At 51.2% G+C, this 25856-nt stretch overlaps 2 protein-coding genes across 2 annotated transcripts; one reads left to right on the forward strand and one right to left on the reverse strand.

Annotated features, from left to right (window-relative positions):
- Window positions 1–2904: 2904 nt before the first annotated feature.
- On the forward strand, window positions 2905–6024 carry LOC103723291 (putative pectinesterase/pectinesterase inhibitor 45). Its single transcript, XM_008814170.6, has 3 exons — window positions 2905–4025; window positions 4129–4289; window positions 4974–6024. The coding sequence occupies exons 1-3, from the start codon at window positions 3085–3087 to the stop codon at window positions 5678–5680; spliced, it is 1809 nt and encodes a 602-aa protein (XP_008812392.4). The 5' UTR covers window positions 2905–3084; the 3' UTR covers window positions 5681–6024.
- Window positions 6025–7681: 1657 nt separating this feature from the next.
- On the reverse strand, window positions 7682–24826 carry LOC103700281 (putative pectinesterase/pectinesterase inhibitor 12). The gene is made up of 2 exons (XM_039120926.3): window positions 23789–24826; window positions 7682–8552 (listed from the first exon to the last, which is right to left on the reverse strand). Exons 1-2 carry the CDS (start codon window positions 24759–24761, stop codon window positions 7864–7866), a joined length of 1662 nt encoding a protein of 553 aa, XP_038976854.3. The 5' UTR covers window positions 24762–24826; the 3' UTR covers window positions 7682–7863.
- Window positions 24827–25856: the final 1030 nt, after the last annotated feature.

Below are 25856 nucleotides of genomic sequence, written 5' to 3' on the forward strand. Positions count from 1 at the left end.
CGAACTAGCACGCTACCAGGCGAATTATTGCATTGGTGTCGGAGGTATGGCCGAGATCAGAGACTTATCATAGTCGACTAGACTCTGCTGGGCTAATTTGCCGTGGAGAGCTGAGGGTCCGTAGATGACAGGAGCCATGCGCATTAATTGTGGAGTAAGCCGGAGATCCGCATTTATTGTGGAGTAAGCCGGAGATCCGCATTTATTGTGGAGTAAGCCGGAGATCCGCATTAATTGTTGAGTAAGCCGGAGATCCGCATTAATTGTTGAGTGAGCCGGAGGGTTATAGCGGCCATGCGCAATAAATGTCAGAGGGGCGTCAGGATATGGTCCTCGGCCGGACCTCAGAGGTGCACGGCCGTAGCAGGTGGTTGACAAGAGTAGACCTCGAACATCGGAGTTTTTCTCAGATCGGAGGTCTCGAGGTCGGTCGTTCCGAGGTCGGACGCCGACTTCGGCCGTCCAGGGTCGGAGGTTGTGCAGCTTCTTAGGGGCATTTGCGTCATTTGGGGAAAAAATCTTATTCCCCCCAACAGCCTCCATCTCCAGGACCAATCGTCAAAGAAGTGATCACTTTTCCTCCTCCAAGCGTCCACTTAAAACCAGATAGAATCTAGGAGCCCATTGACATTAAAGAAAAATTTAACCTTAAGCAAATTAATTAGATTGAAGCCCCTTAGAGAACTGCCCGTGTAGAAAGAGATATTAGTTTTTTTATTTTTTTGGTACATAAGAGATATTAGCTTGTCGAGACTTGGATTGGTGTAACAAATAATATAGCTACTTGTTTTTAACTAGGAACTTTCACTTGAAGCAAGGAGAAACCTTTTCACAAAAGCCTTGCAAATGGCCCCCTGCACGTAGACCTCCATGATCAAGGCACTATAGAATAAATGACAAAGATGGCACCTTTTTTGGGCCCACCATGTCCTTCTCTTTGTAGGCAATGGGGGTGAGGAGATTCTCTAAACCAGAAGGACAGAGACAATAATGTTTTGGTAAAAGACACTCTAACACCAACTACCAATTCATTTAGCAAATAATATTAGATTTTAACATTGGTGAACAAGTATTAAATAAAACTTTACAGTATATATCTATTTTACTATATAATGCCAACTTCTTTAAAGTAGCCGTGTGTGAGACAATGACTGACCATCAACCTTTCCCTCCCCCGCCGAGCAATTTTGGTGAGCATGCGGCTTTTAACCATACAGTCAATGATTCAAGTCCTTGCTAGATCAAAAATATATAATTGTATCTTACTATGGTCATGGCATTTATTAGTATAGTTTTTAGTAAAATTTACATGAATCACAAGTGTCACATACTAGTTGTAACTAAACAGCAATTCCCATGAGTCCTGATCATCTTGAACTTTATACTTATGCTACTTATTTAAGAATAATGCACAAAGGAAGATTGGTATGCTAGTATTTTTCTTGTTTCTTCTTATTGTTTGTTTTATTCGAAACTATATCAGCCATAGATAGATGCAAGTAAGTTAGATATTCAGCTAAATTTATCTTTCTTTTATATGAAATATTTGATAACTTTGTGACTTACTAATTTCTTTGTAAGAAATGTTGATTAAAAACTTACTTTTTCTTTTTATTTGAGAATGGAGAATGTAGAATTAAAGCATGATATTGGTAATTTCGTTCGATGTCCAACAATCTGATTTCTTATGGACCACCTACCACCAAAGGAGTGTTTCTAGTTTTATTCTACTTTGTTATTCCATCTATAATAGATATTTTTGTTCTTTAGCAATTATCAAAGTATGTCTTTCAGTGGGTTTTGTAAAGTAGGCATTGGTTTTCTGATTTCTATTGGTTTTAAACTTTAGATAGGAATAAAAAGAGCTCTATCTAAAGAGAGGACATGAGGCATTCTTTATCACGGTGCTGTGAGCCTGTGAGAAAGAAAGGGGGAGAGACAGAGAGGGCGGGGCCGCAGCATTCGTGACATTTTTGTAGTGGAGAGAAGCTTTGAGCTTCCAATTTCTAATTAAAAATTTTGTTCTCTTTCTCAAGAATTTTTTTTCTTCTCTCTAAAATTTTCTTCCAGCATCTTTTATGTTATTTATTTTTTGATATTTGTTCTGGATTCTGAACTGGTATGCTCGATCTACTCCAGAGGAGTTCTTCCAACATCTTTTCTCTTATTTATTTTTTGATATTTATTCTGGATTCTAAATCAGTACAATCGATCTACTCCTCATAAAATACTATTTTATTATTTATATATACATGCGCGCGCGCTCGCGCGCGCATGCACGTGTGCATGTGTGTGGGTGCGTGCGTGCGTGTCTAAGAACTGAATGCAACGCTTAAAAATTAGATATCAGCTGTGCGCAATGAGCTATGTGCACTCTGTCGAAATGTGCAAGGAAAAAATTCTTTCTTTTTTATTTTATTTTGGATGAATGGAAGGCATAGCCATCCAAATTTATTAAAAATAAGCTAAAGTTTACAAAATGAGATTAAATAAGAGTTAACAGAAGGATTTACAAGGATACTTCGTTGGAAACTGAACCTGGGAAGCGGGATGAAGATGAGAGACCAGGGCAAGAGAGGACGGAGCTAGTGGCTGAGGAGTGAACTGAAAAAAACCTCCAGTCTGAGACAATCTCGTCAGGCTTCGTGGTTGCAGGCAATGCAGGCTCTAGCTGAAGTCATCTTAGCGGCTCATTTGCCATTGAGCTGAAGTTTTCGGTGGCCATGACACAGCTTTTGACAGGTGATCGGTTTAAGCCCGTTTCCTTCGTAATTTTAGTTAATTTGAAAGAAATTTCTAATTATAACACAATGCAACAAAACGAGAAGCTTGGCGAGAGAAGTGGGAGTAAATGTTGGAACGCCCATCGCCCATTTCTCCCGACCCAAACGAACTTTCAAACACAAGCCCTCCAAATTCTCCCCACCCTTCTTTTCTAAGTAAGAAGCAGGTGCACAAATAAAACCCTCACCCTACCTCTTCTTCATCCCTTTCTTCCTCTCTGCCTTACGTACTCTCTCAAGGCAGAGAGAGGAAGAAAGAAGAAAGGAAAAGCAGTCATAGTAATAGTAACAGTTTCCAAGCATGTCTGCCTTTCAGGACTTCGGGCCCCTCTCAGAGCGCCGAAGGGCCGAAAGGCAGCAGAAGAGGCGCAAGCACCTCATGATCGCTGGGGCCTCCGTCTCCGTCATCCTTATCCTCGCCGCCGTCGGCGTTGCTGCCATTATATACCAATCGAAGCATCACGGCGAGCACAGCAAAGGTTCCTCCACCTCCAAAAACAAGGACGTGCAGTCCACCACCCGGGCCATCAAGCTGATCTGCGGTGCGGCCGATTACAAGGAGGCCTGCGAGTCACGCATGGCGAAGGTCGTGAACACGACGTCGCCCAAGGCTCTCATCCGGGCCTCGATCTCCGTCGTCGTCGATGAGGTCACCGAGGCCTTCAACCAATCGGAGTTGTTCAAGAGCGACGATCCTATGGTGCAGGGTGCGGTCGAGGACTGCAAGGAGCTTTTCCGGTTCTCCGACGACGAGCTCGCGACGGCGCTGGGCAGCATCGACGCGCTCACGTTGGATCAGATCCCGAAGCAATCCAGTGAGCTGCGGAACTGGCTGAGCGCCGTCATGTCGTACCAGCAGACGTGCATCGATGGATTCCCGGATGGGGAGTTGAAGGATAAAATGGAGGAAGCCATGAAGTCGGCGAAAGAGTTGACGACCAATGCGCTGGCTATCATCGAGGAGGCATCAGACTTCCTTTCATCGGTTAAGATTCCGGCTGGCAGCCGCCGCCGCCGCCTCCTCGCGGAGGGTCAAGAGGCGGCCCTTCACAAGGATGGCCTCCCTTCATGGCTATCCAAGGAGGAACGTAGGCATCTCGAGGAGGGCGAGCAGGATGGCCAGGGCGGCCCGCGTGCAACAAGGAACCTCCAGCCCAATGTCACGGTGGCGAAGGACGGAAGCGGAGATTTTAAAACCATTTCAGAAGCACTAGCGCAAATGCCGAAGAAATATGAAGGAAGGTAGGTTGCTTAAGATTTTGTTCCGAGAATTAAAATGGAGTTAGAACATTAATTTGCTAACCTTGGTATTCTACGACTAATCTTGTGCTGTTTGGGGTGGTAGATACTTTATTTACGTGAAGGAGGGGGTCTACGAGGAGACCGTGGTGGTCGATAAGAAGATGATCAACGTGACCATATACGGGGATGGATCGAGGAAGACTATCGTGTCCGGAAGCAAGAACTACGTCGATGGTACCAGGACATACCAGACCGCAACCTTTGGTAAGCACAGACAAATGGTTTTAAATTTAAAGCCCCAGGCCGGAAAGCATACTCTAAATGTTTTTTTTTTTTTTTCTCTTTCCTATAAAAGAAGCTCCCTCTAAATTTCTGCGTGCATTGAGAGCCGTATCGCATTTCATTTTGCTGCTGACCTTAGCAGCATAAGAAAGATGCTTTCCAGACTAAGCATATATTCGGAAAGACTAACGGTCGCGAACTGGGTAGCTGCTTATCTGGCCAGCCACTCTAAGTATACCTTATGGACTGAGAAGCGGAAGTTGCCTTGAGCACTCCATGATTTAATACTTTCTAGTTTTCTTGAATATATCTATATTTGTATTGTATGGCATATTTGCTTTAGCATAAAAAAAATAATATATATATTATTAAGTTAGATCTCCGAGTTTACTAATTTTTTCACTATAATAACTTTTTTGTTTTTATAAACAATATCCATGATAAGTTTTTTATATGAAGAATATTTTTTAATTTTATTTACACATAAATATTATCTTAGTCACTTTCATAAAAAACAAAAAAGAGAAATTAAACACACATTTGGGAGAGGGAGAGAGTTTCGTGGCCGTCTTTTCTGTGCCATTTACCCCAGCTTAGAAACAAACATTTTATTTATATGGTAAGGCTGAGCTAAATGATCATTGCGTCACGTCTGGCTCTTTGCAGCGGCACTAGGAGACGGCTTCATGGCCATAGCCATGGGGTTCCGGAACACAGCCGGCCCGGAGAAGCACCAGGCCGTGGCCCTCCGCGTCCAGGCCGACCGCGCCGTCTTCCTCAACTGCCGCATGGAGGGCTACCAGGACACCCTCTACGCCCAGTGCCACCGCCAGTTCTACCGCAGCTGCATCATCGCCGGCACCGTCGACTTCATCTTCGGCGACGCCGCCGCCATCTTCCAGAACTGCGTCCTCGTCGTCCGCCGCCCCCTCGACAACCAGCAGAACATCGTCACCGCCCAGGGCCGCACCTCCCCCCGCGAGACCACCGGCTTCGTCCTCCACCACTGCCGCTTCACCGCCGACTCCAAGCTCGTCCCCGACAAGGACAAGATCCCCAGCTACCTCGGCCGTCCCTGGAAGGAATACTCTCGGACCGTCATCATGGAGTCGGATATCGAAGACTTCATCCACAAGGATGGCTACATGCCGTGGAACGGCGACTTCGCCCTGAAGAAGTTGTTCTACGCCGAGTACAACAACAAGGGGCCGGGCGCCGACACGTCGGCGAGGGTGCAGTGGCCCGGCTTTAAGGTCATTTCTAGCCGGACGGAGGCCGCCGGCTTCACTCCGGAGGTGTTCATCCAAGGTCGTGATTGGATCAAGAGAACAGGGGGGGCGGCCCCTGTCCCAGTTCACCTGGGTCTATATTAACGAGAGAGAGAGAGAGAGAAACAGAAAGAGAGCTAGATTCGTTGTTTGTGTTGCACCGCATGTGGAAACGGCTAAGAAGAGAAGCAATGTTGGTGAAATGAGATTCATCTTAATGAAGTTAGGCGCAAGGTTTTCAAATCCCAGTATTTTTGGACCGAGCTCTCAACCTATATGATAAATTCGAGATTACCGACTCTATTTAATCATTGACTTTAATATTAACCTATATGAAATACTGTGCAAGACTTTAAGCTCGCCTCTAAGTGTAACATTTGTTCCAGGCTGCTCACTAAACTTTTGATTAATAGACTGTTAGGGACATTAGTGAGAATATTGTTGTGGCCTAAGAAGTGTTGTATTCTATAGATTATGCTCGGTTTATGATGGTTTATACGTGACTTTTTTTTTGTGATAAAAATGGCATTTTATATATCTCTCAAATGAGTACAGGCAGCCAAGTCCAAAAAAAAAAAAAGTGGTGCAAGAAGAAAAGAACATCGGCAGCCCTAGTCCAGATGAACTCTTCGGAGTGCCGAGCAACAAATGAGGCAATCCAATCTACAGCTCTGTTTGCCTCCTGAAACACATGTGCTGCCTCAAATGACTCTATCTCCCTAACAAATCTGCGAGTCTCGCCAATCAACGGATGTCCATCCCCATACTAGTTGACTCTCTGTATCCATCCAATTACTGTAGAGGAGTCTCCTCGAGGTACACCAGCTTCAAGAACTGATCCTCTCACATGCGTGCCTTTTTTTTTTTTGGTCAAAACGGCATTTCATTTCCAATGAATCAAGATTGAGTACATCCTGCCAAGTCAAAGGAAAGTAAGTAATGCAACAAATGGGGAACACCTGCTAGACTCGTCTGGATGATATCCCTAGAGTGACGAGCTACATATGAGGCGACCCAGTCCGCAACTCCGTTCACCTCACGATACTCATGGCCAATCTGGACAGTTAACATCTCCTGAACCAGTCTGCGAGTATCCCGAATCAAAGAGTGATCGTCACCATATCTATCCACTTCCCGTATCCAGTCAATCACCGTGGCAGAGTCTCCCTCAATGCACAATCTGTCGACCTTCAACACACATTTCGCATACCGGATGCCCTCCCAAGCAGCTCGTAGCTATGCTCCAACATGTTGGAATATTTCAAAATTCCGAGTCTGCCCTTCTCTCTCTTTTGTCTTTTTGTCTAGTGTACTTTCTTTAGTCCCACATTGGAAAGGAACAAAACTCAAAAGATCTTTATATAGTATTCAACATTTTAACTTGGTGAAGCAAAGAAAGAAAGTAGCCCACGCGCGCATGAGCCCAATGGAGGTCCAAGCCAAAATTGGCGAATCCGATCCGGAAACGTTTAACCGGGCGCGTTGCGATTATCACGCGCAGGGGGACCCCCCCCCCCCCGCGGGTGTGGGCTTGAGCCAGGTTTCTTTTTGCCGTTTTATTTTTTGAATTGTTTTGAAACTGTCTTTAAAAACACCTCTTTCATAAAACGACGTGTCTTTTAAATACGCCTCTTCATTTAAACCCTATCAGATCCGATAGAGTAATCTAATCTAACCTATCCTCTCTCTGTTTCCGAAAGCCTCTCTGTTTCTTGTTCCCGAGAAGAGTCTCCCTGTTTTCTTCTCTGTTGTCATTCCAAGAGCGCGGTTCTGGGCTGTTCGACCGTCACTTCATCTGCGAGTGTACGCTTGGAGTGATCCAGTTGTTGTATCCTGGAGGATAGGCCGCCATTACCTGCTACACCGAGATTCAATCTCCGAGGGGCGCGATCTATTCTTAAGGACAGTGAAATCACGCCTCAACTGATAAGTTCTTCCTTCTTTCATCTATTATTTTTCTTACACAACAACAGTCAATCCTGATGTGCTCTGACCTCCAGCTGCAATCAATCTGCCATGCTGGTTCCTAATAACAAAGCCCACTCCTCCGAAAGCTCTATCCATTGCCATACCACCATCAAAATTCATCTTAAGATAACTAGGAGGTGGAAAAGAGAAGCATACTTAGGCGCTGCAACAGCATAAAGCATGCGTGCCTTTTGGTTGGACATGGAAGAGTAAAAGACACTCGACATAAGCATATACATGCTTACACGTGGACATACAACTGACGCATAAAAAAGAACAGCAATATCTACATATTAAAGAAAGAAATAAGAATTCGAACATCATATCCCAGCATCATACGGAAATGAGGTGGAATCCAACCACTCGTTGCCGTAGATGAACTCCGACACAGTGAAGTTAGAGGCATCATCGTAATCCATAATGTGGTATCCCGGCCACGAGACTCGACCATCGGTCCCGGATCCGGGTCCACTATTCATATACTCGCCGAAGTATAAGGTATCCAGCCCCTGGTCTCCCGACCACTCCAACCACCCCGCCGGATCCACCAGCTTATCAAGGTACGACTTGATGTACACTGTCCTGGAATAGAGCCTCCAAGGCCTCCCCAGGTAGGTCTTGGTGCTTACGTTGCTAGATGTTAGTTCGCCAGATGCCAGGACCGAGCAATTCTGAATAGCGATGCCGGTATCCTCGTTAGGATCATCTCTGGATTGGGCCGCGACAACATTGGACTGGCCACGTACAGGATTCTTAGCCACAAGTTTGCATCCCTGGAAGAGCACTGCAGCATTACCGAAGAGGAAATCCACCGTGCCGTGGATATCACATTCCCGGTAGAACTGCCGGAAGGAGTGGACGTATAGCGTATCCTGGTAGCCATCAATGACGCAACGGTAGAGGGCAACCATGTCGGCGTTTACTCGGAGGGCCACGGCTTGGCTCTTTGCTGCTCCCGCAATGTTTTGGAAGGTAATGTCACGAGCCAAGAAACCTTGTCCAAATACACCTGCAGTATTTGCAAGTTAATATCATCAGTTAAAAGAGAAAAGTGTTGCTGGAAATTGGACCCGGGGGCAATCTTCGGTCAAGGAGAGGGAGCGGGAGGTGGTTACTCACGGCGGGGCGGTGGTCCGTCGACGGGCGGCGTCCTCCGTCTGGGGCGATCGGCGAGAAGGAGCGGCTGATTCCCGCGGCTGGGCGACGATCCGACAGTGGGCGGCGTCCTCCGTCTGGGTGCCTGCACACGAGCCGGTGGCCGGGTCTTCCGGCGCCGGCCCTCCGACGCTCAAGTCAGGGAGGGGGCAAATCGTGTAGAGTAGAGGTAAACAGTGCCCGTGCCCAGTATCGATTTTCCAACCCCCTTTTATAGACCGGGGGTCGGTTTACCTGCGATGTAACGGGGTGAAGCCGTAGTACGGCTCGGCATGTCGTTCAGGTCGGCGCTTGGTCAGGCGAATAATTGCACTGATGTCGGCGATGAGGGCGTTGTACAACCCGAACTAGCACGCTACCAGGCGAATTTATTGCATCAGCGTCGGAGGTATGGCCGAGATCAGAGACTTATCACAGTTGACTAGACTCTGCTGGGCTTATTTGCCGTGGAGAGCTGGGAGTCCGTAGATGACAGGAGTCACGTGCATTAATTGTTGAGTGAGCCGGAGATCCACATTTATTGTGGAGTAAGCCGGAGATCCGCATTTATTGTGGAGTAAGCCGGAGATCCGCATTCATTGTGGAGTGTGTCGGAGGATCACAGCGGTCATGCGCAATAAATGCCGGAGGGGCGTCATAGTACGGTCTCTGGCCGGACCTCGGAGACGTATAGCCGTAGTAGGTGGCTGACAAAAGTAGGCCTCGGGCATTGGGGTTTCTCTTAGGTCGGAGGTTCCGAGTTCGGGTGCCGACTTCGGCCTTTCAGGGTCGACGATTGTGCGGCTTCTCTGGGGCATTCGTGTCATTTGGGGGAAAAACCTTATTCCCCCAACACTACCCCCCGACTTCCGAGTTCGAGCGGCTTGTGGGCTCGGACGTAGGAAGTAAAGTCCATCGTTAAAGTTGGGGGGCGAACTTCGTCCGTACCCTCATGTTTCTTGGAATTTTCATGGTAGGACCTGCGCCTTTGGGCGTTTCGAGGTTACTTTGTTCGGCGAATTAATGATGGGGTCCATATCCCTACGTCTTTCGAGGCGACTATAGCGGGGGCGGTGTCTCTTGGATTACCGAGGTTGGTTTGTGAGGCGGACCCAGGATGAGGGTCCTCGGGTTCGACGAGGCGGCGCCTCGGCCCCACAATCGAGAGTTCCCGCTCATTAATGAGCGTGCCATTTTGGGTTTCAAAACGGACACGCGGCATGACCAGGGGTCGGACGCTTCCGATTTCGTGTTACCGGGTCATAATTTCGGGGGAGTGGAGGCCACACCGGGGCTCCGCGTGTCCCAGATTTTATTAAACGAGGGGAGCGGGGGTGCCGTCCGCTCATTCTTCGAGGCGATGGGATTCTGTGGACCCATAATGAGGTCCCGAGATCCGATGGGACAACACTTTGATTTCGTATTCGATTTATTGATCCGGAGTGGATGCAGTGCCTCGGCCTCAGAGGTCGCCACGTGGCGCAGCCCGATCGGGGGATGGGAACCGACCCCATCGATCTGGGCCGTCAGGGGGGTCTATATAAACCCCACGAGTCTGCCCTAAAGGTCTTGTTTGGCTTCCCCTCATTTTCGTCGTCTTTTTTCCCTTGTTTTCTCCCTCAACCGAATTTTGCCGGCGGTGCCCGGAGCAATTTCTGGCAATGTCCAGTAGGTTTTCTTCCTGTTTTCACTAGAGTTTCCTCTTTTCTTCTCCTTGCCAACTTCCATTTTCTGCTCTTAATTTTTACTCCATTCTTCTGTGAGAATGAGTCTCGGTCCCGAAGAAGTTGGGTCGAATATGTCAGAGGAGGAACTGGAGACAATCCGCTCCCGTTTCTTCTTCCAGCCCGGGTTTCGTCTTGAAACCGCAGGGCCGGGGGACAGGGTGACGCAGCCGCCCCCAGGTCGGATCGCGGTTTACCGCGAGACACTCTGGGCGGGCCTGCGTTTTCCCACCCATGAGTTCGTGAGCAGCTTGCTGGCCGAGTACCAGCTCGTCCCGGCGCAGTTGGCTCCGAACTCATGGAGGACCATAATCGGGTTTTTGTCCCTGTGCCTCGGGCACGGGATCCCGATCACGGTAGGCCTTTTCCGCCGGTGTTTTCTGTTAAAGAAGAACCCGGCGGATGCAGGGTGGCTATATTTCGCCTTTCGGGGCGGTATGTCACTCTTCCGGGGCGCCCCTTCCTCGATCCACGAGTGGAAGGTGAAGTTTTTCTTCCTGGCGTCCGCGGCGCCTTGGGGGTTTGAGCCGAGGTGGGGACACCCACGGCTGAAGGCCCTCAACAGACTCTCCGAGCCCACGGGGAGGGAGCTGAGGATCCTAGACTCTGTGCGAGCCCTCGGGAGGGGCAACGACCTGACCGAGCTCCTGCGGGAGGACGCCCTGGCGAGCGTGGGTCTGAGCTCGGCGCGCCCCGAGGGTAAGGGCGGCTACGTTATTTTCATTCTTTGTCTTTCGCTTTTACTGCCACTGGCCTGACACTTAACAAAATTTTTGATTTCAGATATTCCTCGCATGCCGACCAGTAACACGTCGCTTTTTTCCCGCCTGAGGAGGCGGGAGGCCGAGGCCGGGGGGGCTAATCCCCAGCCTCGGAGGAGGGCGAGGACAGACGGTGCTTCCTCGTCGGCCGGGACGAGTGGCCCCGAGGCGGGGGCCCCTGCGGCCGACCCGAGGCGGGAGCGGGTGGTCAGTGGCGCGAGCCCATCGGCCCCTCCTTGCCCTGCCCCCCTTGCCCAGCGGGGGGAATCATCCGTGGCTCGGCCGCAGCAGCCAGGACCCGGGCCTGCCCGAGGCCCCGAGGCGAGCGGCTCCGGGACCTCGGGTCCGATCGTGCCGAGCTCTTCCCGAGCTTTCCGAGAAGAGTCGGTTGAGCCAGACTCTTCCGTTCCTGAGGGGAGCTCGGCCCTTCAGGACGCCGAGGTCGCACGCTCCATGTTGCGGCGTGCAGTGCTCCCAGCGGACCGGGCCGTGTTCCGGGGGATTTCGCTGGAGGAGGTCGCCGGCAGTGCTTACTGCAGCACCGCCCGGGTAAGTTTCCTTCTTAATTTTCCTGAGTTATTAGCGTGCATACGTGCCTTTCAACTCACAATACCCTCGCTTCTCTTTTTAGCATATTCTCGAGCTCGACACCATGGCGTTCCTCGCCCACGGGTATCGAGAAGAAGTTCGGCAGCTCAGCCAGCAGCTGGAGCCGGCCAAGAAAAGAATCGCCGAGCTAGAAGCGGTGTCGGCCGCGGCCGAGGCTCGGTGGGCGGCCACTGAGGCCGAGCGCCTTGCCGTGGTGGGGGCGCTTGAGGAGGAGAAGGCGGCTCACGCCATGACCAGGGCAACCATGCGCGGCACGGAGGCGCGCTTGGGGGAGGTCCAGGCCAGGGTCGCGGCCCTCGAGTATGAAGAGAGGGCCCTTCGCCTCCGACTCGAGCAACTTGAGGCCCGGGAGAGGAGGGCTCTCGAACGAGCCGAGCACGCCGTGGAGCTCTTCAAAGAGTCGCAAGAGTTCCGCGACATGTTGGAGGAGGAGACGGTCGACGGTTTCCTTCGAGGCTTCGAGAACTTCCGAGAGCAGGTGCGCCTGTACTGCCCTCAGTATGACTTCTCGACGGTCCGTCCGAGGGAGGACCGGGGCTGGGGGTCCGACGTGCGAGCCCTTCCCACCATCCTGACATCCGAGGCGGGAATATATGAGCAAGACCCCGCCGAGCCTTCGACGAGGGTAGCCGAGGCGGACGGTGTCATGGAGGTGGCTCTGGCGGCCGAGACGGATGCTGTCCCGGAGGTGGTGCCCGAAGCTCCTGCTCCCGACCCCGAGCCTGTTCCGGAGGAAGGTCTTGAGGTCATCAATGTGCCGGACAACCCCCCGGATGTGGCTCCCGCCGCTTAGGACTTAGCGTATTTTTCTTTCTTTTTCATTGTATCCGAGGTCGGCCCTTGAGCGGCCGACTTCCAATTTTGTAATTGGCCTTCCGGCCCTTTGTTAATGAAAAAGTATTTTTGCCATTCCGTGTTCATCTTTCCCTCTGTTGTCGTGACCGAGGCCAGGGCCTTAGCGAACAGCCTCGATGGCCTAGCTTTGCATTTTAATTTCCGGGCTGCTTAACGAAGTTGCCCTTCTTCCCGGGCTACGTCTTAGCCTTCTCGGGTTCCAGTCATCCCGACGAAGAGGAGCTCCGAGTCTTGAGAGTTTTTTTTTTTTTTTTTTTTAGAAAATTTCTCTAAGTCCTATAGCTCGGATTTGGGAGTCGTGGAGGTCATCGCGTTTAGCCTTTAGGGAAGTCCCAAGGTGTCGAAGTCGGGCCTTAGCCCTTTAACTAAGACCGGACTAGGTCTGTGCGTGCCGCCAATCGGGGAGTTTAGTCGGGTCTCCGAACTTAACTCCAAACTCCTCAGAGGGAGCGCGGGCCAATAGGCAGGTTATTACCGAAGGTTTTCGTAGTTATTGTTCTCGGACTCTGCCGAGGCTTCGGTGAGCAAGGCTGGGGTTTCCAGAGATTGCCTTGGTACCCGTGTTTGGCTGGCGCATTCGTGGCCGGGACCACTTTTTAGCCGGACGTAGGAGTTTACGTCGAAGAGCCAAGTCGGGCACTAATTTATGAAATCCTCTGTACCAGTTTCGGAGACTTGACGAACGGTGCATGCGTAATGTAATTAGGAGGTCGATCCTAAGCCGACCCGTTAGAGAGGCCCGACTTTGGGGCGAGATAAGGCTTCAACATTAAGATTCCGCTCGGCAGTATGTAAATAAAATTTGACAAGGAGGGCGTCCAGTTGAATGTACCTCTTTCATTCTCAGAGTTATGCTTCGCATGGTGGAGTAGGCTGCTTCCCTTCCTCGTCGACCTGCGGAGTCATTTTTGACTTTAAGGGGGCTTGGGCTTCTCACGGACCCGACAGCACCCGCCGAGGTTGAGAGGGCTTGGGGAGACTTTATTGATTTGTAGCTCTTTGCGAGGTCGAGGGAGTTTGAGACCCTGTGGTCGGACCTCGGGGCACCTCAACTTTGGCCGAGGGGTCTTGTGTCAGGTCGGCGGGTCCGCGGACGCTTTGCTGACCAGTGGTACCTCCCGAAGTCGAGGGAGTCTGATTCTCTACGGTCGACCCTCGGGGCATCCCGACCTCAGTCGAGGGATCATACGTCAGGTCGGCGGGTCTGGGCACGCTCTACCGACCTGCGATGCTTTCCGAGGTCGAGGGAGTCTGGTTCTCTACGGTCGATCCTCGGGGCATCCCGACCTTAGTCGAGGGGGCGCTACGGGGGACCGCGAAGGTACTACCCCGTTGTTGGTGATGAGCGCCACGGGGGGCCGCGAAGGTACTACCCCGTCTTCCCGAAGTGTCGAGGGGTCTGGGTACGCACTGTCGACACTCGGGGCATCTCGACCTTAGTCGAGGGATCGCTCGCTTCGGGGATCGGGGATCGTCGACCGCTCCTGGGGGTCCACTTCGTGGCGCCCCAGGTGGAGCCACCCTTTCCACCCCTCACGGCGCCTTTCCGAGGTCGAGGGAGTCTGGTTCTCTACGGTCGACCCTCGGGGCATCCCGACCTTGGTCGAGGAATCGTTCGTCAGGTCGAGGGGTCTGGGTACGCACTGTCGACCTGCGACGCTTCCCGAGGTCGAGGGAGTCTGGTTCTCCACGGTCGACCCTCGGGGCATCCCGACCTTAGTCGAGGGGGCGCTACGGGGGACCGCGAAGGTACTACCCCGTTGTTGGTGATGAGCGCCACGGGGGGCCGCGAAGGTACTACCCCGTCTTCCCGAAGTGTCGAGGGGTCTGGGTACGCACTGTCGACACTCGGGGCATCTCGACCTTAGTCGAGGGATCGCTCGCTTCGGGGATCGGGGATCGTCGACCGCTCCTGGGGGTCCACTTCGTGGCGCCCCAGGTGGAGCCACCCTTTCCACCCCTCACGGCGCCTTCCCGAGGTCGAGGGAGTCTGGTTCTCTACGGTCGACCCTCGGGGCATCCCGACCTTGGTCGAGGAATCGTTCGTCAGGTCGAGGGGTCTGGGTACGCACTGTCGACCTGCGACGCTTCCCGAGGTCGAGGGAGTCTGGTTCTCCACGGTCGACCCTCGGAGCATCCCGACCTTAGTCGAGGAGGCGCTACGGGGGGCCGCGAAGGTACTACCCCGTTGTTGGTGATGAGCGCCACGGGGGGCCGCGAAGGTACTACCCCGTCTTCCCGAAGTGTCGAGGGGTCTGGGCACGCACTGTCGACACTCGGGGCGTCCCGGCCTTAGTCGAGGAATCCTGCTCCATTCCACGTTTCGTCGTCTTGCGATTCTTCCCGAGGTCGAGGGAGTTTGGGACTTTACGGTCGAGCCTCGAGGCATCCCGATTTTGGCCGGGGAATCTGAGGATCACAGACGACCCAATATTAAAAGAGGATTACAGTTATCAAGGTGAGAGAAATATTTGCAGAAAAAGGAGCTGAGTCCATTGTCCTGATTGTTTTGAACCCCTTAGGGTTTCATTGGTAATACATCCGTAGATTCTCGGAGTTCCAGCTTCGTGGGATCAGAGTCCCCTCCAGGGACTTCAATTTGTACGCCCCTGGTCGTTGTACCCGGGCGATTTGATACGGCCCTTCCCAATTTGGGGCGAGCTTTCCTTGCTCGGTCGGTTGAGAAGCCTCGACTCTCCTGAGGACGAGGTCCCCTACTTTGAAGAGCTTGGGCTTGACTCTGGAGTTGTAGTATTGGGCCGTTCGCTGTTGGTATCTCGCCATGCGAACCCGGGCGACCTCTCTCGTTTCTTCGACAAGGTCCAAGTTGCTCCTTAGCTGGGAGGAATTGGTGTCGGGGTCGTAATGCTCCATTCTGGGAGAAGGCAGGCCGATCTCCAGCGGGATGACGGCCTCAGTGCCGTATGCTAGGTTGAAGGGGGTCTCTCCCGTGGGTAGTCGGAACGTGGTCCGGTACGCCCACAGGACATTGTACAAGTCCTCGACCCACTGTCCTTTGGACCGATCAAGCCTAGCTTTAAGTCCCTGCAAAATAGTTCGGTTAGTTACCTCCGTTTCCCCGTTTGTCTGGGGATGGGCAACCGAGGTGAAGCGATGATCAATGCCGAGTTCAGAGCAAAACTCCCTGAAATGAATATTGTCAAATTGTCGACCATTATCAGATATAAGGATACGGGGTAGTCCGAATCGGCAGATTATAGACTTCCACACGAAATCCCGCATCTTTTGCTCGGTGATCCGGGCGACAGGTTCGGCCTCGACCCATTTGGTGAAATAGTCGATGGAGACGACCAGGAACTTTCTCTGTCCGGTGGCGAGGGGAAAGGGCCCCAGGATGTCGATCCCCCATTGGGCAAACGGCCAGGGGGCGATGATGGAGGTCAGCAGAGCTGAAGGTCGGCGCTGGATATTGGCGTTTCGCTGGCACCGATCGCACTTGCGGACGAAATCTGTTGCGTCTTTTTGGAGTGTGGGCCAGTAATATCCCTGCCGCAGGATCTTATGGGCCAAGGCCCGGCCCCCCAGGTGATTTCCGCAGATCCCTTCATGGACCTCTCGGAGAGCATAGTCCGCCTCGGAGGGGCGGAGGCATCTGAGAAGGGGCGGATGATCGTCGATAGAGCCTGTTCTCGTATAGGACATACCGGGGGCCCTGGCGCTTGATTCGGCGAGCCTCCATCTCGTCATGAGGTAGGGTTCCGTCCTGAAGGTAGCAGACGAGCCCGTCGATCCAGCTTGGCTCGGAGCCGATGCACATGGTAGGCTCGGGTTCCTCCGTGCTGGGGGTCTGAAGATACTCGAGCGCGGTTCCCTTAGGAAGCTCGCTCATGCGGGAGCTTGCCAGCTTGGATAGCTGGTCTGCCCTGAGGTTTTCCGTTCTGGGAATGTACTGAATGTTGAAAGAATTCAGGGCAGATATGAGTTCCCGCACCTTTTGGAGATACTTTTGCATGGATGGCTCTTTAGCTTCAAAATCTCCTTGGACCTGGTTCACCACCAGCTGGGAGTCGCTGAATGCCGTCAAGTCTCCCACGTTTAGTTCTTTCGCCAGTTTGAGCCCGGCGATGAGGGCCTCATACTCGGCCTCATTGTTCGAGGCCGGGAACTCGAGGCGCAGGGCTTGCTCAGCCACCACTCCGTCTGGACTAGTGAGGATAAGTCCGGCCCCGCTACCCCCCGAGGTCGAAGACCCGTCCGAGTGCAGGACCCATGGCCGCCTCGGGGCCTCCTCCGCGGGTCCAGATGGCAGGTCGGGGTCGTCCGGAAGGGTGCACTCCACGATGAAGTCGGCGAGTATCTGAGCTTTGATAGCCGGCCTGGGCCGATATTCGAGGTCGAATTCCCCGAGCTCGACCGCCCATTTGGCGATCCTCCCCGCACGATCCGACCTCTGCAATATTTGCTTCATGGGCTGGTCGGTCAATATAGCTATCGTGTGGGCTTGGAAGTAAGGCCTGAGTCTCCGAGCCGAGATGATGAGAGCGAAGATGGTCTTCTCAAGTTTAGAATATCGGGTCTCGGCATCCCTGAGAACCCGGCTGGTGTAATAGACCGGCTTTTGGAGCTTGTCCTCTTCCCGGACGAGAACTGAGCTCACTGCGGCTGGGGAGACGGCCAGATATAAGTAAAGGACCTCGCCTTTCCGGGGCTTGGTGAGCAGCGGGGGAGAAGCCAGAAGGCTCCGAAGATCTTCAAAAGCCTGCTGGCATTCTTCTGTCCACCGGAAGTCTTTCGGCCGTTTGATGCTCTTGAAGAAGGGGAGGCAACGCTCGGCTGACCGAGAGACGAACCTTCCCAGGGCGGCTACCCGCCCCGCGAGCCGCTGCACCTCCTTAACTGTCTTTGGAGGCGACATCTCTTGCAGTGCCCGGATTTTCTCCGGATTGGCCTCAATTCCGCGCTGGGTCACTATGAAACCCAGGAACTTGCCCGAGGTGACCCCGAACGCGCACTTCGCCGGATTGAGTTTCATTTGATATTTTCTGAGCTTGGCGAACGTCTCGTCGAGATCGGCTATGTGGTGTTCCGCCGCTCGGCTCTTCACCAACATGTCGTCCACGTAGACTTCCATGTTCCGACCGATCTGGTCTTTAAAAATTTGGCTGACCAGCCTCTGATAGGTGGCTCCAGCATTTTTCAGGCCAAAGGGCATCACCTTATAACAGTAGGTGCCCTTGTCGGTGATGAAGGCCGTCTTCTCCTCGTCTTCTGGCGCCATTCGGATTTGATTGTATCCTGAAAAGGCGTCCATAAAAGTTAGCAGTTGGTGTCCCGAGGTGGAGTCGACGAGCTGGTCGATGCTCGGGAGGGGGAAACTGTCTTTTGGGCAGGCCTTGTTCAGGTCGGTGTAGTCCACACACATACGCCATTTTCCGTTGGCCTTCTTTACGAGGACTATGTTGGCGAGCCAGTCCGGGTAGGAGACCTCCCGGATGAAGCCGGCTCCGAGGAGTTTGTCCACCTCCTCGGCCGCAGCTCGTTGTCGCTCGGGGGCGGAGCCTCTTTTCTTCTGCTTTACAGGCCTGCTGGTTGGTTTCACCTGAAGTCGGTGGACCATGACCTCAGGGTCAATTCCTGGCACGTCCGCGGGCGACCAGGCGAAGACGTCGGCATTATCCCGCAGGAAGCTGACGAGGCGATCCCTCTCATGGGCGCCGAGGCTGGAGCCGACCTGCACGGTTAGCTTGGGAAAATTTTCTCGTAGTGGGATTTGAATAGGGAGCTCACCGGGCTCTACTTGCTTCTTCCAGGGGGTGTCCCTCGCATCGAGGGTTTCTATGGGGAGTGAAGGGCGCGTCGGGCGGTCTGGCGCCTCAGCTGGTTGTTTCACTGTGTGGGCCGCCATGTAGCATTGCTTGGCGACCAGTTGGTCTCCGCGGACCTCGCCTACTCCTTGGCCGGTGGGGAACCGCATGAGTAAATGGCGAGTTGAAACCACGGCTCGAAGGGTGTTTAACCCTGGGCGCCCAAGGATGGCGTTGTAGACCGAGGGCAGACGGACCACCAAGAAGTCCATCCTCACAGTGCTCTCCCGGGGGGCGAGGCCAACTGTGACAAGGAAGCTAGCCTCACCTTCAACCGAGACCGCATCTCCGGTAAACCCGACTAGCGGGGCATTGATTCTCCGGAGATGTCCTTCTGTCAACCCCATTTTTTGGTAGGCATGGTAGTACAAAATGTTGGCTGAACTTCCATTGTCAACTAGGACACGCTTTACATCAAACCTATTTACAATCATGGAGATGACCACAGCGTCATCGTGAGGGGTCTCGACCCCTTCTAAGTCCTCGTCCGAGAACGAGATGACTTCATCAGTACGTGGGCGCTTCGGGGGTGTTCCCTGGGCGGCCGTTCCTGCCGAGGCCCGCCCGATCATGTTGATGGTGCCGGCGATGGGCCTGTTGTCGCCTGGATTTTTGGTTGGTGCGACATTCTCCGCCGGCCTTCTTTCCTCAGGTCGATTCCTCACAAACCGGTTGAGTACTCCCCGTCGGATGAGCGCTTCTATCTCGTCCCGGAGTTGGAAGCAGTCCTCCGTGTCGTGCCCACGGTCTCGGTGGAAGCGGCAATACTTCCTGGTATTTCGGGGAAATCCCGTGTCTCGCATAGGAGGCGGGGGTCGGAAGAAGTCCCGACCCTCAATTTCCATCAGGATCTCGGCCCGGGGAGCATTGACGGGTGTATAGTTCTCGTACCTCGCCTGGTACGTCCGGGGCCGTGGTGGAGACCTCGGACGAGGAGGTGTCCTCTGCTGAGGTCGCCCCTGCTGACGGGGCGGACTCCTCAGTCTGGGGAGATTTTTTTCTCTGCGGAGAGACCGGCTCCTTTGTCGGCCGCGCTCCTCGCGGCGCTTCTTCTGCTTCTTAGAGGCGGGCTCGATTGCTCCCCGCCTGGAGGCGACTGCCTCCTCGGCCTTGGCATACTTCCGGGCTCGGGCCAGCATTTCGGTGAAGTCGGCCGGGAAGCTCTTCTCGATGGAGAAGAGGAATCGGTAGGAGCGAACCCCAGTTTTCAGAGCCGACATGGCTATCGACTGGTCTAGCTCGCGGACCTCCCATGTGGCGGCGGTAAAGCGGTCCAGGTACTCTTTGAGGGACTCCCTCTCCTTCTGCTTGATGTCCAGGAGGGAGTCTGATGTCCGTCGCTGGCGCCGGCTGGCAGCAAAGTTGGTGGCGAACTGCCTGCCGAGCTGCTCAAAGGAGGACACCGTGTTCGGCTTCAGTCCGGAAAACCAAAGCCGAGCGGTCCCTCGGAGGGTCGCTGAAAAGGCTTTGCAGAGTATGGCCTCCGAGGACCCTTGTAGGGCCATGAGGGCCCGATAACTCTCCAAGTGGTCGAGGGGGTCGGTGATTCCGCTGTAGGGCTCCACCTGAGGCATTTTGAATCTCACGGGAACCGGCTCGTCCTCGATCTGGCGGGAGAAGGGGGACTTGGCAGTGAACTCAAAGTCCCCTTCCTGTCTTGCCTTCTTGCCGTGGAGTGCCGCAATCTGGCGCTCCAGATGCTCAACTTTTCGGTCGAGCTCCCCCACCCGTGGGATTGTCGTTGTGGTTTGCGCCGGCCCTTGACGGTCCGGGGCTGACTCCGCCTCGGAAAATTGGGGTCTCCGATCGAAACCTTCTCTCGGTGACTCCCTACGGGGAGTAGCCCGTTCTCCGTTGTTGGCTCTGGAGGAGCCATGCAGATTTTGACTGGGGAGAACCGGGCCGTTGGGGAGACACTCCGGCGGGGCCTGGGCCTGCGGGGGAAGCGCCGATGAAGCTTCCACGCGCCGTAGGCCCTGCACGGCGGTGGCCAGGGCCTGGACTTGCTGTACCAGGGCATTGAACTGTTCCAGCTGGACCTGAGGACCTGGGTCAGCTGGAGTTGGGGAATTCTGGACGGAGTGTCCAGGACTTTGCAGGGGACGCCGGGAGACATTAGAGGCTCCCTTACTTCTCAACTTCATGACTGCTACTCGGGCCCTTCCTCTAGCGCCAACTGTTGCTGGAAATTGGACCCGGGGGCAATCTTCGGTCAAGGAGAGGGAGCGGGAGGTGGTTACTCACGGCGGGGCGGTGGTCCGTCGACGGGCGGCGTCCTCCGTCTGGGGCTATCGGCGAGAAGGAGCGGCTGATTCCCGCGGCTGGGCGACGATCCGACAGTGGGCGGCGTCCTCCGTCTGGGTGCCTGCACACGAGCCGGTGGCCGGGTCTTCCGGCGCCGGCCCTCCGACGCTCAAGTCAGGGAGGGGGCAAATCGTGTAGAGTAGAGGTAAACAGTGCCCGTGCCCAGTATCGATTTTCCAACCCCCTTTTATAGACCGGGGGTCGGTTTACCTGCGATGTAACGGGGTGAAGCCGTAGTACGGCTCGGCATGTCGTTCAGGTCGGCGCTTGGTCAGGCGAATAATTGCACTGATGTCGGCGATGAGGGCGTTGTACAACCCGAACTAGCACGCTACCAGGCGAATTTATTGCATCAGCGTCGGAGGTATGGCCGAGATCAGAGACTTATCACAGTTGACTAGACTCTGCTGGGCTTATTTGCCGTGGAGAGCTGGGAGTCCGTAGATGACAGGAGTCACGTGCATTAATTGTTGAGTGAGCCGGAGATCCACATTTATTGTGGAGTAAGCCGGAGATCCGCATTTATTGTGGAGTAAGCCGGAGATCCGCATTCATTGTGGAGTGTGCCGGAGGATCACAGCGGTCATGCGCAATAAATGCCTGAGGGGCGTCATAGTACGGTCTCTGGCCGGACCTCGGAGACGTATAGCCGTAGTAGGTGGCTGACAAAAGTAGGCCTCGGGCATTGGGGTTTCTCTTAGGTCGGAGGTTCCGAGTTCGGGTGCCGACTTCGGCCTTCCAGGGTCGACGATTGTGCGGCTTCTCTGGGGCATTCGTGTCATTTGGGGGAAAAACCTTATTCCCCCAACAAAAAGTATTATTTCTTGTATCATTTTCTTTCTCTTGACTTGGCTGGCTGTATCCACGTAAGAGCTATATGAAATGCCGATTTTACTTTAAAAAAAAAAGTACATGGTTCTATGACGTAATAACTAGATCTCACTTAATGTTCATATGCGTATATAAACTACTCTCCCATAAAACATATTCAAATATAAGCTAGCCTGATTAGCAAGATTATTTTTATCCATGGATTGAATGATCCATTGTCCCTTTAATCATGCCGGATGGCCAAGATTTACAAATAAAAAGCTATCCCAAAGACGATTCACATATCTAAATTAACTAATATATATACATAAAACACGCACTCCTAGCTGTCATACATTCAACATATATACTTTAAGGTGATTTCATACGATTAGATAAACTAAAATAAAATCACAAAAAAAAGTACAAGAACTAGTAAAAACCCAAATAAGAAAGATATTATCCCCTTCTGTAGTAGAAACCCTAAGACAACATCAGCACATGTAGTTGCATGTATTTATTGTTACATACAATGCATGCGGCAAATATACTAAATAATAAGGGTTTTTTTATTGAATATCTTTTTAAAAATTCAAATTTACGTGAATACCTTCTTAAAATTTATATTTATTTCTGCACCCTTATAAATACTATTTTTACGCAAATACTCCTAGTATAACGGTTCTTCTAACAACATTAATGAAAACTATATTTATTTTAATTAAAAATAAAATAGAATTTTAAAATCACTTTGAGTAGATGTTGCACCGTCTCATCTTCTTCCAAGATCTCACTAATGAGATTACAAGAATGACTGTAGAACAACTATTTATAGGCAATCCTGCAAGTGAGAAGGATGAGTAAATCTCAAGCTACGTGCATGCATGAGGAGTAGGAGCTCGGCTTCTTTACATGAAGAAGATTCGTGTAATAGAAGGTGCATTATTGCTAGTCCCCTCCACTACCCGTTGTCTCCCTTTGAGTTGTCGACTTACTTATAGTTTTTGAGGGGATTGAGAGCTTGCTTTATGGAGATCTTGGACCATGTTAGAGGCTACATTATTGCAGTCCCATGCAATAGAAGCTAGGTAGCCATGCAACGGTGTGACGTGGTCCAGTAAAATGATGAGTATTAATTAGTTGTTAGAGCCATGCATGCTGTTATATGGTGCCAAATGCCAATGGGTATGGGTGCATGTACATGCCAAGTGCGCGTACGCTAGGCAAAATTGATGTGATTGGAAGAGGTGAGAGGTGTGCATCTCGATCAGTGGCAGTTCAGATACAGTGCAATCACTCAAGCACTTTATCTTTGGACTTTGTTCGAGTTTCATCCAAAAAAAAAAAAAAAAAAAATTGTTGATTCACTTAAAATCGTGATATGCTTGTAACAATTCAGAACTTCATACAAAAAATACTATCCCAAAGATATTATTGTAAGTTTTCTGGTCCTATATAAGTATCTAAAATCTTCACGATAAATAATCGATATAAAATTTAATATACACTATGTTAGTTCAAGATAACTAGCACTATGTTATACATTTAGACATTAATAGAAGACAACCTCCATAAATAGCCCATGAAATAATTATTGTGATTGAAATTGTTTGCAATGTTGGTTCAGATTGTAGCTCATTAATTTTATTATCCTCGTGGATCTAATTTAAGAAGTGAGAATCCTCTACCACATGAAGCATAGAAAAATTAAATCTTTCCGGCCAGGAGCTTAAATGATGTGCATCTTTAGACCAAATTCACATGTTCACAATTTTAAAATAGAATTTAAAAAATCATATTTATTTTGTTCTCCATATCGATCGTTTTATAATTGTTTCATTTTGTATAACTACTCATCAAAAATATTTTACTCATTTTAATTTAAAATTATTAATTTTTTAATGATGTTAGATAGTGTAGCTACATATGCAAAAATAAAAATTTATATATATATAATATTTATATAAAATTTAATATTTAGAAAAAATATTTATATAAAAAAATAAATAATAAAGATGCAAATTATTGTGTGGCAACCAGATTTCTCCGCTTCTGGAAATTATTTATCAAATTCGCCAGCGTGGAGGACCAGGCACGTGTTCATTGTCCAAGAATGGCTCGAGTTACGACTCGTGACGTTTTGTCGGTCACGAGAACGTGTTACGGAATTTCATGGACAAAAAATTTAGAAAAATAAAATAAAAAATGAGAAAGATCACTCACCGACGGTGGCTGATCGAAAGGTGGTCCAGCCGTCACCAACGCTCCGGTTTCCTCTGATCACGGTCCCGTCGCTCCCATCCCCAATCAGCAGAATGTTGTGCTTCTCACTTGGGATCTCCACGTTCTCCTCGTACGTCCCCGCCCGCACCATCACGATTGTGCGGGCCGCGCTGTTGTTCGGCGCGAACGCGATCGCTTCTCCGACCGTCGTGAAGTTCCCTGTCCCGTCCGCCGCCACCGTCACCACCGACGACGGGCCGTACTCCCCGTCGTCGTCGCTCTGGAGTAGCCTCCGGTCCCTCCGCGGGACCCATACCGGGAATCCATCGCTGCCGGCGGTGGAGGAGAGCAACCGTCTCCGCCGGGCCCCCGGCCGCCGGGGACCCAAGCGGGCGACGAGGTCGAGGGAGTTGCTTACGTGCTCGTAGGCTGTGGTCCAGGACTCCACCAGCGAGGGCTTGAGCGAGCCCCGGGCACCGGTAAGGCCCTCGAGGCAGGTGGCCTTGTTGGTGAGGGCGGCGCTGAGGTAGGCCCGGACGTCGGCGAGGTTGCAGATACTGTCGTCGGTGGAGCTGGCGAGCTCGGCGTGGGATTTCTTAAGGGAGGAGAGGGTGACCTGGTGGAGGTCTCGGCAGTCCTGTAGGGAGCTTTTTTGGGACTCGACGAGGTTGGGGCCGGGGGCGATGCAGGAGAGGAGGGAGGAGAGCTTGGTGGCGTAGGAGATGGCGGCCTGAAGGGAGCAGAGGGCGGAGGTAAGGATGGAGGGGTTCGTGGAGCCGCCGATGGAGATGGTGAACTTCTGGGATTCTAAACAGGAGGCGGGGTAGGGAGTGAAGTGGCAGATGGATTGCACGTTGTTGGGGTTCAGAGTGGAGGAGGAGGAGGAGGAGGTGGTGGGAGTGAGGAGGAGGGACAAGAATAGGAGAAAAGAAGTTAGAAAATATGGAAGGAGAGGAAGGGAGGGAGAAGCCATGAAGAGTGAAGTAAGGGTGGAGATGAGAAGAGAGGTTGGACGTCGATTATGGGTTTAAGCTGTAAGGTCATAAGATTAAGATGAGAGTGCCGGGATTTTCCTAATAATTTTTCGTGAGGGAGGGTCAATGGGTAATCACAGCGCCGACACAGCTTTGGTATTGGGGTTCTATCCTTGATGTGATGCGAAAACCCATAAATCTAACAGGCTTATGGTCATCTGACTCCATTCTTGTGAAAATCGGCCTAAATTAAGCTAATATTGGACTCCAACTTCTGCCTAACAATTTGAGCAAGGCCGGTGGAGAGGCAATAGGAACATGAGATCATGATCCACTGCTCGAGCGTCCGCTTTCTACTGGGGGATAAGGATGCCAACCTCCTTTTTCTTATGATGGAATTGATCTCGGTATGAAATTATAGAGCTCGTATCTTGGTTAATTTTCTATTAAATATTTAAATCAGATTATTAGATTTTTTTTTAAAAAATAAAAAAATCAAGTTTATAGGTTGATCATGAATTTTGTATCACCATTGGTGAAATACTGGTAGACTTTTATGAGAGGCCTAAATAAGTATAATCTAAAAGAAAAGATTCAAAATGGTCGAACATGCTCATGAGTAAGTTAATATGGAATCTTTTAATTCATCAAAGCATAGAATTAATATTCTTAAAAGAGAGATCAATATCAAATTGTCGATCGAGGGAATCTAGAGTTGGCTTAGCTCAAATTAGATCTAGAATACGATTACTTGATCATACAAAGGTACAAATATAGTAATTATCTCGACAATTAATTATGATCTAATGTATTTGGGAAGTAAGGATAAAATCTTTGCTTGGAATTTATTAAAAAAAAATGGTCTAGGATTATTGAGAAATTTTGGAAAATGTTGATCAGAGTTGCGCTGTGAAAATGTGTTGGACTAAATCATCTAAATCTGGTCAAAAACATTGATTGTGATTTGAAATGTGTCATGATGGAAGACTTGATTTCTCAATAAAGAAAAAATTATCAATAAGGGAAGCTATATTATTATCTCTGATTGATTCTTCTATTGTTGGCTGTGCTAAGGAAAAATTTGAGCATGTCAT

This window comes from Phoenix dactylifera, chromosome 18 (genome assembly GCF_051530095.1).
Source record: "Phoenix dactylifera cultivar Ajwa chromosome 18, Ajwa_hap1_PhDact_Kaust_v1.1, whole genome shotgun sequence".
Taxonomy (NCBI): Eukaryota; Viridiplantae; Streptophyta; class Magnoliopsida; order Arecales; family Arecaceae; genus Phoenix; species Phoenix dactylifera.